The sequence below is a fragment of the Vidua macroura genome, chromosome 17, assembly GCF_024509145.1.
Source record: "Vidua macroura isolate BioBank_ID:100142 chromosome 17, ASM2450914v1, whole genome shotgun sequence".
In the NCBI taxonomy this organism is placed as follows: domain Eukaryota; kingdom Metazoa; phylum Chordata; class Aves; order Passeriformes; family Viduidae; genus Vidua; species Vidua macroura.
The window spans coordinates 9,119,482-9,135,124 of NC_071587.1; the positions used below are offsets into that span (position 1 = coordinate 9,119,482).

The following is a 15,643-nucleotide window of genomic DNA, read 5'->3' on the forward strand; positions in this document are numbered from 1 at the left end:
CTTTGCAGTATCTGGGCTCTCTGAAGTGCCGTGTCCTTGGCATGCCACATTGGAAGGGGATCTGGGGATCCCTGCAGGCACAGCACAGCCACAGGAGAAGGCTGTTTTCCCATTGATAGTTTAATCTCATCTTCCAGCTCCTCCTGCATTTCCCAGCTCCCAAGACATGTTTTCACTGAGCCAGCTTGTGCCTCTTCCTGGGTATTTCCAAGCAGGAGAAAATCTTCATGTGCATGACCTTCCTGCATCTTTAGAAGCAGCAGCCACAGGAACTCCTGTGGGAATATCCCTCCCATGATGTTCAGGAACCTCCAGCTCTCTGTGCCCCATGGAAGCCAGCCCCTGGCACAGCAGGAGTGGGGACAACCGTGGGGTCAGGTGGGAGACAGAGAAGAGCGGGCGCAAAGTCTGCACCTCTCTCACTATTTTAAAAGCAAAACCAGGCCTGACAAAACCACGGCTTCGTTTCCATAGAAATATGCCAGGGGAGCTGTGAAAGATACTCTGGTAGCACTGCACAAGTGGTGAGGTAATTAATGATGGAACTGCAGAACAGTAAAAATATAAACCCCAGAGGATTTAACTCAGACTTGCTCATGGCTCAGAGCAGGGCCAAGTTTCCAGCCTCATCTCAGTGTGGGCTGGCACCCCAGGTGATCTGCAGGAGCACAAAGAAGAGATGGTGCCTGAAGTGAGATCTCAGCAGCAGCAGCATCCCCCATTTGGGAAATTTTGGGTCAGGATCTTTAGCAAGACAGAATTAACAGAAATATTGTTATTTAAACCCACTTCAAAGCATGAGGTTCCCAAAAGAAAAATACACTGAATTTCTGGGTATCTCAGCACAGTATCAATGAAGCCACAACCTGCCTCCAGCCAAACCTTGGGTTTGAATCTATTGTGGATCTGTGTTTTGGGATTGGATCAACAACCCAGCATGTGCAAATCACTGCCTGGTCCCACAGGGCTTGCAGGCACACAAGCAATGATGCCCTTAGTTTGACACCCAAAATGATAAACAGCCCAACAGCCCCCTGAACTGGACCACAAGTGGATTTTGGCAAACTTTGCAGTGAGCTCAAGCTAATTTTGGAACCATCAGCACCATGTTGGAGCCGGTGGGTGTGTGTGACCCATAGCAGGTGATAGAGCTGTGGTGGTGAGATAGATTTTAAACCACCAAATTCTCCTCCAATTCCTCCCTGCCATGGCCAGGTGTGCTGGGACGCCACAAGCCAGAGCTCAGAGGCATTTTTTTCATAGCAACTTTTATTGTTTTTGAGTAATTTTCCATCCCAGTCCTCCCTGAAGGCGTCGCAGTGGCTGCTTCCCGTAGCAGCCTCATCGGTGCCATCTCGTGGAAACAGGGACAAAGTCCTCCTGGAAGAGCTGCCAGGCCGAGGAAACCCAGACCCACGTCCTGGCAGGCAGGCAGCATATCCAAAGCAAAAGGAATAGACTCGGGAGATGCAAAGTGCTTACTGCCATTTCTTTGGGGACCAGAGTTTTCAAATGTGGTTTTATTTCCTGAAATTTGAAGCTGGTGGAGGGAAAATTACTTGAGGTTGTAGGAAAGTCAAAAAACATCAGGGCTGGCTCTGCTGTGCAGCTGGGGATCAGCTCTTCAAGAAGAGAGAACCCACGGGGCCTGGAAGAGGAGGCAAGGAGAGGGAGGTGTGCGGGGGCAGCAGCCAGGTTCCAAAAGGGACTTCATCTCCACGATGCAACACACCCTGTGCACAGCATGGCACTGATGCTTTAGTGGGGGCTCCTGCTGGAGAAGGGAAGATCCCATGAATGGGACCATCCTTTAGGTGTGAGTGGACACCTCTGCCAAACCCCAGCCCGGTGCTGGCTGCTCTTGTGGCATCCACTGGAATGAGGAATGAGCACTTCTCCTTTCCCACCTCTACCCTCGTGTCTGGCTGTGTGCTGTTAATAATTTAAAGTAAGTTTTCTTAATCCACTGGAGCTGATTGGCCAACTCAGCAGGCGTTTGGGGCTGCTCTAAAAAATTTATAAGGCTTTTTCAAGATTGCAAGTGGAATCCAGGCTGCAGATGCTGAGCTGGGGGAATTTGAACTGCTTGCTGCCCTTCTGCACTTGGAGGGGAGTTAAAGCATCAGCCACAGACCCTTATCAGCCTGGGCAGGTCCCTGCAGAGACCTAGCTCAGGCCACATGTCACTGGCACGCAGAAAACCTCTCCAGTGAGGGCAGCTCCTCTCCCATGGCTCCATCATCTGTCACCAGACTTTGCTGAACCTTAACCCCACGCAGGCAGTGAGGTCCTGCCTGTGTCACACTGACTCAAAAGTCTTGGTGACATCTGAAGCATTTACACAGCATCTGAAAACACACCCCACTGGGGGAAAAAAGCAAACCAAGATCTCCTGACCTCCCATTCTGATTTTGCTGCCTTGGAAGCCAATGCCACTGACTGCCAAGGAGGCCAAGGTGCCATTCAGCCCAGAATTCCCAGAGGACGTCACCCAAGGGAGTCCTGCCATCGCCTGCTGGTGATGGAGATGCTGATTCATCTGTGGTAGCAGTGGGAATGATGCACATGCAGCACAAAGTGACTACATGACCTCAGAAAGTGACTTCATCCCTGAGCAATGTCTTCCTTTTTGTCCCAGCAAATGCTTCTCTTCTCCTTGGGCAGTTGCACAGCACATTTCCCCTTGCAGAGGTGCACTGCCCAGGCAGCTCTCCATCCAGCATTGGTGTGAATCACCTCTGCTCTGCTCCCCAGCCCAAGTGTCTGGGCTTGGCCTCTTTCCTGAGCAGATCTGCACAATGTTGGGCACCCAGGTCAGAGCAGATGGGGCTGAGGTCATCCCCTCAGCCTGGGCAGTGCCTGGCCCAGTGGAGATGGGGAGTTCTCCCTGAGTTTTGTGTCCTTGGGGCTGGTCACACACCTCTCAGACTAAACCTCCTTGTGAAGCATAGGATGAGCCAGACCAGAAGCTGGGGGAAAGGGCTGATCAGGGCAGAGAACATCCCATGCCTGGGTGGGTCTCACCTCTCCATCCTGCTTCCATTGCACCCCTTCACAAAGTCCACCCTTGGCCCCAGAGGTACAAATTCAGAGAGGAGAGTGGGAAGCCAGGCTCTCTCCCAACATTTTGTAACATGCCAAGGGCCAAATCTGGGAGGTTTGGACTAATTTCCTTTAACCACTTCCCTCTGCATTTCCCCAGGTCGAGATCCACATTTTCAGGTGCATCTGCAGCCGGGGGAACACAAAGCAGCAGCTCTGGCCAGGGCAATGCATCACAACCCATCCTCCTCTTGGCCTGTGCTTTACCCTGTGCAGAAATATTGCTGAGCTGAAGAGAAACCGGAGCTCTAGCACAGCCCAAGGTGCAGCTCTGGGCCAGACTCTCCCTTCTCCCTCGGGTAGCATTTAACCACCACTCTGATGCTTTACGTAGAAGTACTGCAGCATCTTCAAATAACTCATTTCAGCCCTGCTCGCAAACACTCCTTTGCTGCCTACAAATTTAGGATGGCCTGGTTTTGCTTAGTCTACATGATTTGTAATCACCCCGAGTCTGGCATTGCTCTCATGCCTTATATCTGCTAAATGCTCTCTGCAGTCCTGGCCAGCCACAGCCGAGCACTCAGAGTGATGAGTCTGGCAGCAGCCAAACTTTGGGATGGGGATACAAGCAGGGGAAAGAGAAGAGGACAATCCCCAAATATCAGCTTTGTGGGGATGTGATGGGTGTGACAGCAGTCACCTTGCACAGGCTGTGGGTTTCTGAGCTGGGTATTGGTGAGGGGTGCAGGGGACACGGGAGTGTGTGTGCCAGCCCTGCCACCTCTCACACGTCAGTGCGGTGAGAGGATCCTCTCCAAGGACACAGCGTGGAATTCTCCCCCAGCACCGCCCTGAAGGACTGTGGTGACAAGCGAGGGCGGCCCGTGGCGGGCGGAGGTGGCCGTGTTCGATGGGTCCCCGGGGATGCTCCGGGCGGCTCCGTCAGAGCCATGGCCGGGAGGGAAGCGCTGCCGCAGGTCAGGAGCTTTGGTGTCCTCACACACCCACGGGGGGCACGGGGAACGTGCCGAGAGTGGGGACAGGGCGGGGTGGCCGAGGCTGAGCACATCCCCAGGTGGAGCTGAAGTCCCTCTCGCGGGGTGGCCCGGGCAGCTGAGCTGTGCCCAGCGGACAGCTCCTGTCAGGATACAGTCACAGCTCGGTTTTACAGCTGCCTCCCCTGCTCTGCCCGCACAGAGATGCTGATGGAGAGGTTTTGAGGGCACAGCCGGAGCGTCCGAATGCCCAGAGGACAGGAGCGGCGTGAGCAAAGCGAAGTTGCGAGAACAAAAGAGGAGCTGCATGAAAATCAGGCTGGAAGTGAGGAAATGCCACCCTGCAGGCACAGTACCCGCATTTTCACCCGGGGAAAACGTGCGCAAACTGCTTGATCCTGCCTGTCCAACATCCGAGATGTTTAGCAGGTGCTTCCCACACAGGATCCAAAGTGAACCCACAAAGAGGGAATTTTATGATCTCTAGAACCAGGGGTGCCCATTTTCCCATGGTTTTATGTTTCGAATAATGTCCTGTGGGTTTCTGATGTCCTTTATTATCGTGTCCACACATCACCCGTTCCTGCAGCGAGGAGGTTTCTGTCCTCTCTCTCCTCACATATTCTCACTCAAAGCAATCTGAAATGTCCCCCCTATCTTTAATAAAGAAGATAAAAATTGCCCAAAAGCTCTGCAGTTATTAAAGGAAGGAAGAGAGATGCAGATGCAGGTACACGAGCTTTCCTTAAAACCTCAGGTTAAAGATAAATAAATCATAAACTCTTGCCCTTTCATGTTCTTTTGATTTCCCAGGTGTTCAGGCTGAAAAACTGAAGAAAGCCTGCAGCAAAAGCCCATGGTGCAGAGAAACTATGAATTTAGTTATTTCAAGAGTTTTTCTTTGCAGATGACACATGGTATGCTGTGACAGAGGCAGGAGCATGGAGACAGCCACGTCTGCCTGGCAGCTTCCCAACAGAATACTTCCATTTTTTTTTAACCTGAAACATGGATCAAAAGCAGCCCTCCCAACTAAAATCAAAATCTAATATTCTTTCTTCAATATTTTTGAAATGAAAAAAAATTACATGGAAAAAATGTAAAGCAGTTGTTTTGTTTTTTTTTTTTATTTGGAAGGGTTTTTTTTTTTTTAATCTCAATATTGAAGAGGTAAAATAATTAGCCTTAAAGCTTTTCAGTATTTTAGTAATTGGCTTTGGTTTTATTATTTGCCAAATCTGTAGATTTTAACATTTCAGAAAGAAAGAAAAAGAATTGAAAAGAAAGCTTTTGCATTAAAAAAAAGATTTTTTTTTTTCTCCATGCAGCTTTAGAGCTTTTGCATCTGCTCATGCTGCTCCCCTCCTGCTGGCAGGGACCCTCCCTTCTACTCCCTTTCCCTGCTCTTCCCTAAGGAACACCCCATTCCTGGGACAGGATCAGATGGGATTATCTCCTTCAGAGCTGTCTGATCCAGCACAGCTCCCCACGTGTTGTAACCCCAACAGAGCTGGAATCCCCCTCTCATCCTGCCCCAGCCCTCCTGCCCTACACACCAACACCCCTTTTATGCCCCCTGCACCTACCAAGCTTGGACTCTAGAAGGTCCCTCCCAGCCCAGGACACCTGGGACCACATCTGGAGCCCATTTATTTGAGCTGGTTTCCCTTCCATGCCAGGATAAAGCACAGATCAATCTGACGTGCCCCTCCTTGCAGAGATGATGTGTCAGAATCAGCTATTTCAGTATGGGCTTGTTTTTTTCGGATGACAACCTCCAGTCCCTAAATATTCATGCAGGTTTTGATTCAGCTTTGAAGTCAGTGGGAGGCAGGTGCTTGAATGGGAACAAAGCACCTAATGGGCTTTGTGGGACTGGGTCGCAGCCAGGATGCAGTTATGGTTCTGGGAGGTGCTTTACTGGGGCCAGAGCCAGTCCTGAGCTGGATTCCAAGCTCCTGAAACCAGGCAAGGCTGGAAGAGCTCCCAAGTGAGACCAAGTTTAGTTTTGTTGCTGTAAGTTGTGCATGGTGGAGAGCACAGCGCTGGTTTGGAGACACTGGAAGGGGGCTCTTAGTGGGAAGGCTTCTCCATCTCTGAGTGGTCGTGCCCAAGGAGTTTGTGGTGGTCATCAGGGTGTGGGAGGAGGTCCTGGAGCGGCCTTGTCCTGGGGGGTGAGGTCAAAGAGCCCTGAGGTGACGGCAATTTGATGGTGTGGCTTTGGTCCTTGTGGGTGCAGGTGGAAACCCCAGGAGGTCAGGAGGAACAATGTGAGCACTGGGAGATGTGAGGGATGACTAAGAGAGCTAAATTTACAGAGTCTGGGAAAAGGAAGGCTCAGGGGCAACTGTGGTCACGGGCTAAAAATACCTTCAAGGTAACAGTATAAATGAAGAAAAGAAATTACACGTAGTCCCAAAGGAGGCGAGGGCAGGAGAAGGAGCTGGAGGGCAATGATGGAAGCGTGGAAAGTAGAGATGGGGAAGGAGACCTGGCCAGTGGGGAATTTGCCAGGAGAAGGGTCTGTGTGCACTGAGTGGGGCAGAAGCAGAGCAGTCTAAAGGTGACAGGGAAATGAGCTGGGTGCTGGTCCCTCTGTGAATTACTTTCAGCTTCGTGGGTGTTCAAGAGTAACACAATTTAATTCAAGAGAATTCACCTTAATTTTGCTTTTTTTTTTTTTTTTTTCCATTTGTTCCTTCCACATGCCCAGTCAAGCAGCTGTTTTTTCCAGAAAACAGTTTTCCTTAGAATCAGGCCTTCACAGCAAAGTTAATATTTAGACCTCAGCAATTTTAATCACCCTTAGAAAGGAAGAACAAAAATTTCTGATTCAGAATGGAGCATTTGTGTCTCCCAAGCCAACTCAGTGTAACTTAGGGAGATTTCTGTTCATACAGTCAGACACTTCCAGCTGCAGCTCAAGCAGGATTTGTCCTGGGTTTTTCTGGAGCAGCCTCCAATGAGGTCGGTGCTGTCTAAGAACAGGGCAGGAAGATGGATGGTGGCACAGAAACTTTGCATCCAATAAATATGTAATATAGAATAAGCAGCTCTGTCAGCAGCAGGATGAAGGGAGCCTGGCTTCTTCTTATCAGCATGTTGCTTGCAAATTCTGATTGAAGATTTTTAGTGGCTGAGAGGCGTGGCCTCCTCATGGGCACCTTTTCCTGTGCCTGGTAAAGGGAAGAATACACTTTAAAATCCCCTTTGAAGGGGGAAGAAGGAACCATTGGGGAGCCTCTGTCTATCAAGGCTTCTAGTTTTGATGAAAATGGATAGAAACTTAATTAGCATTGAAACAGATGACTGTCGGATTTGATCAGGACTGGAGAACCATCTGGCACATCTTCATTTCAGGTGATTAAAAAAAAAACCTTTAAAAAGTCAGTGCTGATGCTGATTGCCAAAAGCAGACTTTGCTCTCTGGCCAGTTTGAACCCTCTTGCTCTCGAGGTGGTCCTTCTGCACCAGTGCCCTCTCCACCCTGCACATACTCTGCAGCTGTGCCACAACTCTTCATCCCAAATGTGGAAGCTTTGGCTGAGCATTGCCTTCTATTCTAGCCAGAAATCTCACACTCACCTTTCTCCTGTGGAAATTTGTAGATTTCTCCATTTGTGCACATGAATTATCTTTCCAACAGTGTTTTTCCCCCCTGAAAGCTCCACCTTATGCTGGGGAAGCATCTCCTTCCAGGTCAAGTTCCTTGTATGAACCAACCTCTCTTGGGTCAGGGCCACTGGCTTCAAAGCCAAAACTGATTTGGCATGTGTTGGGAAGAGTCAGGCAGGGAAGAGACATGAATAATCAATAGACAGGGGCTCTTGAGGGCTGTTTTCTGCTCAGAGAAGAGGATGGGGGTGGTGGGAGGTGAGGGGGAGCTGAAGCAGAGTGAGATGGGTGGACACTGGGTGCAGGGAGACCGAGCTGTTAATGTCTTTTCCTTTGGCAGGTTAGTGTTGCTGGGATGTTGCAGCATCCTGTACAAGGGGAGGTAAAGCCATCTGCTTTAGGGTTTGAAAATAGCTCTGGGAGAGAGCTGTGAGTGACAAAACCCAGGCTATGGGTAGCACAGTTCACACAAACCACCAGCTGGGTGGGGATGGAGAAAGGGCTCTCGTTCAGTGTTTCAAGCAGAAATTTATCCCTGGAGTCATTCTACATATTTCACACCAGTCATTTCTTACTACATCTCAAAAATCGCCAGGGGACAGAGCATGGACTTTCTGTATCTTAACACGGATTGATGGATTTCATCCTACCTTCAGGGTCTAAGCTATCTGCCATGGTGTTTGTGTTTTAAAGCCATCACCAGTGTTGAAAGCGAAGGACTGACTCAGTAATTCTGTTTGTTTGTGGAGACATAATGTCCTTGGATCAGATAAAAGCACCTTCCCACTGCTGCTTTTATATACCTCATTAATTCCCAGTGTTAATGGCTGTGTCTTGTCTTCTGCCACCCAGCAGAAGTGGCACACAAGTGGCTCCCTCTCCAAAATTACCTGCTGCAGGCTCTGTGCAGGACATCACAGCTCAGGAAGTGTTTGTGTCCCAGTTGTTCCCTGAGACTGCTGCTCCTCTCAGGGCTGCAACTGGCCAGGCACTGGAGACTGGATCAAGGGACAGCTCCTGTGAGTGGCACGTGGGGGTGGAAAGGGGAGAGCCATGTGCTTCTGAACACTCAACTGCATCTGGTGGTGCCAACCCATAACCCATGGAATATTATAAAAAAGGAGCTAGAGATGCCCTAAGAGTCCAAGGTAAAAAGAAGGGGTGAGGCTACAACAGCCCTTTGTCCACAATTTCAGGCCTTTTCCACCTCCCAAAGACCACTCTGTTCACAGAAGGAGGCAATCCTTGATGCCAAGACCTTGCTTGTCTTTGAGGTTTTGCCTCCCTCCTGAGTGAAGCAACAATCCCTGACAGCCACCACAACCACACCGTGCCTTTCCTCAGCCCAGCCATGACTTGGAAAGGGTGAGATCCCACCCCTCGCCTTTCCCACCCCCATTTATGGTGGTCTCAGAAATGCAGGATACCCAAAGCTGTGCTGCAGTGTGACACTGCGAATGACCAACTAATTAGGCAAAGAGGAGTGTGTTGAATTTAGATTCTTCTTTAGGGCTCACAGACTATTTGTAATCTTGAATTTGTTAATTGAAAATTGCTTCCTTTGTTTGTTGTTGGCCTTTTTGTGGAGGGGGATATTTCCTGCTCTGGGACTGCGTCACTGGATCTATAATAATGCACTTTGTACATTAGTGCCAGGCACATTTGTAATTGGCCACCCTATTAAAGAACACTAATGATCTTACAAGTGTTCACAAATAATGAATAGAATGGCCCCTCATTGAATCGAGCAATTTATTCACTGACATACTTGCAGATCTGTTTTCCCAGGATTTAACCCAGCTTTAGTTTTCTGCCTGCCTTGCAGGGATGGATTCTCTTTCAGCCATGTGTTGGAGAGAATATGGGTCATAGGGAAGGTTCTGTTCATAAAAAATGTAGGGCTGCTCCACGCTCACTCTTCTCTCAACGTGCATGACAGGGTTTGGGGAGTGAGAGGCAGCAGCTTTAATCTCAGTGCTCCTCTTATCCATTAGTTCTCACTGGGATCCTCCTGAGAAATTAGGAGAGGACCAAAAAAACCAAGACTTGAGAAGTGCACTCTGAAAGGTTATGTTGATTTTCTCGTTTAAATATGAATTTCAGGAAAAGCTGGCAGCAATACAGAGTGGTAAGATTGGTTTTCCAACAAAACCCAGCCCTGGGTGGCTCCTGCAGCCATAAAACTCGGGGCCACCATTTTGCTGCTTCTCTACTAACATTGCATTGAGGTATTTATGATGAAAGGAGCAGCTTACCTGAGCTTGCTATTTAATTTACATACAAAAAGTTTTGTCCTAAAGCCTTATTTTATTTACAAAGAACATGCAGAGGTGTGCAGTTCACAGATCACCTGTGATTTTTTGGGTTGTTAGGGATAGAAATGTCACTGGGAAGGAGATCTTGGGCTTGATTTTATTTGATTGCAGGTCTTCCCATTGCACTGCAAAGAACCCTTTCCATGGAGGATAATTATGTGGGGCAGACACCTCTGTCCCGTCTTCTGCAGTCTGCCTGTCTTCTCCTGAGTCCAGTGAAGGTGTGTCAGCAGGAAATATTCCCTGGGGCAGAATCCAGCCATGGTGTAAGGGGAAAATGCTGCTGCTGGACTATAAATAGTGGGGTATTAAAGAGCTGATTTGGGTCAGCACATCTGGAGATGGACTTTCTGTGCTGGGAGCTTGGCTTCTGAACAGCTTGGTGACCAAGTCATGGTGCAGTTTCAGCATGAATGCTGAATTTGGGCTACCAAGATGATAGAGGTGAATTGGTTGAATGCTGAATTTGGGCTACCAAGGTGATAGGTTGGGCCTTTGGGAAGAGCGGAGAAAGGGAATGACTTTGCACAGGGGGATTTGTGGAGAGGTTGAGCAGGTCTGCTGCTGAGTGGGCTCCCGGAGATGGGGCACATATTGGGTCCCTCTGTGACACTGGCAGCGTCTGCACCCGCTGCCAGTGGGAGCACGGGGATGGGCATCCCACTGCAGGGCGCTGCCCAGCCCTTCCCGGGGCGGCAGGAGGAGCCCCCTCCGTGGTGGTTTTGAGGGGGGTGCCAGAGCCTGCTTTGGGGAGCAGACACCGGGCTGGGGGCCGCAGGAAGATGTTGTATCTTGATCTGAGGGTGGGATGTCAGACCCTGCTTTAGGGGAGACCTACATTTAGGGCAACAATGCCAGACACTGCTTTTCTTGGGGGGGGGGGGGGCGCGGTCGGAGCCGCTTTTTTTAAATTTTGAGGGGGTGAGGAATGGCAAGCCCGGATTTTTGGGAGCGGGGGGAGTGCGAGAGGCTGCTGCCGGCGGGGGATGCCAAGGGTTAAGGGGGCGGGCGGCGGCGGGGCGGCGCTGGCGGAGCCGATTGCAGCGGCTCCTGCGGCTTCGGCTGCGCCGGGCGCGGAGCAGCGGCGGGGAGCGCGGGCGGAGCCCCCGCCGGAGCCCCCCGCCGCCCCCGGCCCCGCCGCCCCCCGCCGCCACCATGGTGCAGAAATCTCGCAACGGAGGCGTCTACCCGGGGCCAGCCGCGGAGAAGAAGCTCAAGGTGGGCTTCGTGGGGCTGGACCCGGGCGCCCCGGACTCCAGCCGGGACGGAGCGCTCCTCATCGCCGGTTCCGAGAGCTCCAAGCGGGGCAGCATCCTCAGCAAGCCCCGCTCCGGGGTCTCGGGCAGCGGGAAGCCCCCCAAAAGGAATGCTTTTTACCGCAAGCTGCAGAATTTCCTCTACAATGTGCTGGAGAGACCGCGGGGATGGGCTTTCATTTACCACGCATACGTGTGAGTAAAAGGGTGGGGGGCAAAGCTGATGGCAGAGACCCCCCCCCGGTTCGGGGTGCCCTCCTCCACCCCCTGAGCCCCCAAACGCGCCGGGGAGGAGGGATGCTCCAGCTGCAGAGCGGGTGCGGGGAAGGGATGCCGGGTGCCAGGGCTGGCTGGGGAGCCCCGGGGATGCTGCGGGGGGCGGAGGCTGAGCCGCTCCCCCCATCCTCCCCGAGATCAGTCGGGCCGCCCGGCCGGGCCGCCGCTGCATCCCGCATCCCGCATCCCTCGCGCCAGCCCAGGCGGTGCCCGGGGACGGGGCGGTGATGGCCATCCGGGGAAAGGGGCGGGGGGGAAGAAGCTGCCCCTGCAGAGCTGGGGGGTGGCTCCCAGGAGAGGTGCGCTGCGCCGAGCCCCTGTCTCCCCCTGCCCGCTCCTGCTTGCGGGGGAAGGGGCTGCTCATGCGGTCGGTGCGGGGGGCTGGAGCAGCGGGAGTGATGGGTAGCGACTGTTCCTCCGTCTTGCTTGAAATCACCATAGCAATGCTGTGAGCAGAGGAACAAAAAGCTCTGCTCAGGCACCGTCTCTCCTCCCCCCCCCACCCCCCAGCATCCTTCCCTCCCCGGCCCCATCTTTGCCTGCTGGGTGGCTGCAGTCGGTTTGGGGCCGGGGTTGGTTCTGGGGCTCTGCTCAGGGTTCTGGAGGAATTTCTTGTCCCCGGTGGGAAGCGTCTGAATGGGAGATGTGTCTAGAAAGAAATGCTAATCAGTGTCTGGGGCTCCCTGCCTGTACAGCCGAGCGGTAAACAAAGGAGCATCCCTGGGTGCACATCTCCCCCTGGTACCCGGGTTTTGGGCAGAAATGGCCCAGCTGACCCGCGTTTGGCAGAAGGATTCCCTGAATCTCTGAAGCATTGCTGCATAGGAGCGCAGATGACTTCCCGTTGTTCCCAGGATTGCAAAGGGAGGGTCAAGATAAATCTCGGTGTTACTGCAACTCCCTTCCCTCTGGGACTTTCCACAGTCCCACTGGGCTCTTCTGCAGGCCTGGGCTCAGGCTGACATGCTCCTATCCTTGGTGCCAATGGTTTTTTTGTTTTGTTTTCGTGCTTTTCCTCATGGCCAGGGCCTCTGTCAGCCACGGCAAAAGGATTTTTGGGGCCTTTTCCTTTTTTTTCCCCCCTCCATCCTTTTGCTGTTATGCTGGTGTAAGATAATGAGTTGGGATGTGCTTTCTGCTCCTCAGCCATTTTGTACATTGAGGCCTCCCTTGGAGGTGTTGGTGGGACCAGTCAGAGAGGGGAAATCCTTGCTGAGTGGAAGGGGGAGGTTTGCCGAGCACTGCAGGGAGTTGGGGTCCTTGGGGAAGCTCATCTCCCCAGGGAAATGGGAGAGGAGAAGAGAGAGCATCTGTGGAGCTCAGCTGCAGCTACGGTGAGGAGTGTGAAGTCCAGCACTGGGCATCCTGGGCACCTTTCATGCTCCCATCCATCCTCTGGAGTTGTGGGTGGTTTGTGTCACAAAACCTTCCAGAAGGGTGTGGAGGGGCCAAGTGTTCGTGTTGGGAGCTGGGTTATTGCCTGTGTGTGCACTGAGGGTGGGGATGTTGTGTGCAAGGTGCTGTTAAATACAGGTGAGACCCCAGCAGGGGGACACTGGGGTGACAGTGACGGAGATGGAAGGGGCTGAAAGCCAAATGACAAACATCAGGGGTAGCTCTGACTGTGAGAGCTCTACAAACATCTTTGGCTTCTTCAGCTACTCTGTCTTAACTTCTGACCTGTTTGGCTCTCTGTGGCAGCATTTGCTCGGGCAGCCAGGAGTGCTCCCAGGGCAGGAGCAGGGTCACCCCAAACTGCCCTGTTCCCAGTGCCAGGCTGCTCCCAGTGGCCCTTGGCTCTCACCACGCAGCTGCATCCCCCCAGCCCAAGCAGCTGCATTTGTTCTGGGCTTGTGACTCCACTTGTCTCTGCTGTGGCACCACAGGGAGCCGTGCAAAACCAGCCTCTGCCCCCACCCCTCATGCACCTGCTGGGAAATGGAGGCTGAATTCAGGGCTGAGTTGGTAATTGCACCAATGTCTGTGAAGAGTTGGTGACACCATCATTTTTTTACAGTGTATTGGGAAGTTCTATGGACTCCAGTTTTCTGTGCTATAGCCATGATAGGTTCAGCCTTGGCTGTTTGCTGTTGCAGCTTTTGAAGAGCTGAAGGATATGGGAACCTTCACACAAAGCTGCCAGGATAAGCTCATGCATCACTTATTCCCCCTTGCTGCCTGGGTGAGCCTGGCACGGCCTGTGCCAGGTCTGGGAGTGTTGGAGTGGGTTTTGGAACTGGAAGTCAGTAATGCAGACAGACAGGACAGATAAAAAGCTTATTTAAAGGTGTGGGAGGATAACAAGCCTGCCTCAAGGTCACAAAGTTTGGATGGAAGAGCTGGAGCCATTCCCATGTCCCAAAGGCCAGTGCAGTGCCCTGCCTCTGCTATTGGGGTCTCTCTGTCTCCTCGTGCCCCAAACCTCATTTTGGGCCAAAGCCTGGAGCACAAAAGCAGCTTTAGCCCTCACCCTTCAGGAATGGGAATCCTGAAGAAGACTGTGGATGAGGGTGCCCTGTCCTGCCACTGTCCTGGCTTCAGTCAGCCCTCTCTACTGCCAGCACCCCTATTTCCCTGCTCCTGCTGCTCACAGGGACTTTCTTGCATGAAGATTTATTTCTAGTGTGAGTGAGTTTGTGATGCTGCAAGGCTGGGTTTTATCTCACAGAGGTGCTTGCAGACCCAGCTGCCTTTGCAGGGATGGAGCTGCTCCGGGGCTGCTCAGGCAGCTCCCTGCACCCAAAGCCAGGACAAAAACTATTGGGACTCTCCCAGCACGGAGATGTTCTAATAAATATGAGAGGTGCCTCTGGGTAAGTACCTCTGCTAAATCCCTGCCTGCAGAGGCCCAGGCTGGATCTGCATGGGGCCACTGATGCTGTGCCTTGAGCTGCCCGTGCAGGTTGCATTTATTTCCAGTGCTGCATCCTAGATCCAATCCTTCTGATTTCATTCCCCACCTCTTCCTGCTGTCGATCATTCCCTTTCGCACCATTTCATGCATAAGAAATCAGGGAAATTCAAACCAGGGAATCTCTCACTCCCCCAGCCCTGGTCTCATCTCAGATGTTGCCTCTCTAAAAGTGCTGTCACCTCTGTGAGCAAAAGCACGGTTTTATATTTCTGTGTTATGATTCATTTTTGTACATAATAGCTCTTCCTACACTGACACAACTGGGTGACCTGCTCTTGGGAGCTGTGTGTATGATATATATGATATATAATATATATTTTGCATAACCCCATGGGCAGCTAAGCCTGGTGGGTCCCATTTTTGAGTGTAGCTAGAGGTGCTCTCTGGCTTCCAGAAGTCTGAGCCTCCTTTATTTCTCACCCTCTCCCAATATCTTTCTTTTCTATTTCCTCTCACCTTTTTTTTTTCTTCTTTTTTTCTCTTGACAGCTACTTAACATTGTAGCACATGGCTTCATTCTGTTCAAGGCTGAGCTGAAACTTGAAAAGTTGAGCTGTGCCTAAATAGCAGGTCAGGCTTTTTGAGGGGTGCAGAAGCACTTAGATCTCAATTTAGTTCTCTGTGCAGGTGGGCATTTGGCTTCTAAAAGTTCATTTCATTACTCTGAATGATTTTTTTTTCCTTCTAGTCCTTTTGGCTTGGTTTCTGTAACGTGTCCAGTGCACAGAAAGGGCTGCAATAACTGAAAGTGATTTTTTGTCCCTATCTGCCATCTTATTTCAGGCGGGATCACCGTTCTGTGCCAGCCTAAGCAAGGTGCTCACACTGGGCACCCCCATGGTCTGAGGTGTCTGGAGACACATTTGCTGATCCCTGGGTGAGCTGCTCAGGTTTGGTCCCTGAGCTGAAGAAGGGGCTGCATTTGGAACATAGGCAAGAAAACAGCCTGGATTCAGGCACTTCTAAAGCTGTGTGCTCAGGAACCACCATAATTCTTGCATTTCCTGCTTAGAATTTACAACCCTAATGCATCTCTTTAACTGTGTTAAAAATAGTTTGGGTGCATTTTTCATCTGCATACTGTGCACCATACATTTAGTTAATTAAGCAAGTGCATGGACTTAAATTATAATAAGGAAGAACATTTCCTCCCTGTCTAATTCTATTCAAATTTCCTTGTGCCATCCCTATCCCATTTGTTCTTCCCTTTTCACCCAGACAAGCCAC

General features: G+C 51.4%; 1 protein-coding gene across 6 annotated transcripts in view; it reads left to right on the forward strand.

The window, feature by feature from the left end:
- The first annotated feature begins 11,125 nt into the window (after positions 1 to 11,125).
- KCNQ2 (potassium voltage-gated channel subfamily Q member 2) overlaps positions 11,126 to 15,643 on the forward strand; it is a 63,419-nt gene continuing 58,901 nt past the window's right edge. For all 6 annotated transcript variants that reach the window (XM_053992874.1, XM_053992876.1, XM_053992875.1 and 3 more), the window contains exon 1: positions 11,126 to 11,421. In XM_053992874.1, the coding sequence (XP_053848849.1) occupies positions 11,126 to 11,421 (296 nt within the window). The remainder of the gene's footprint in view (positions 11,422 to 15,643) is intronic.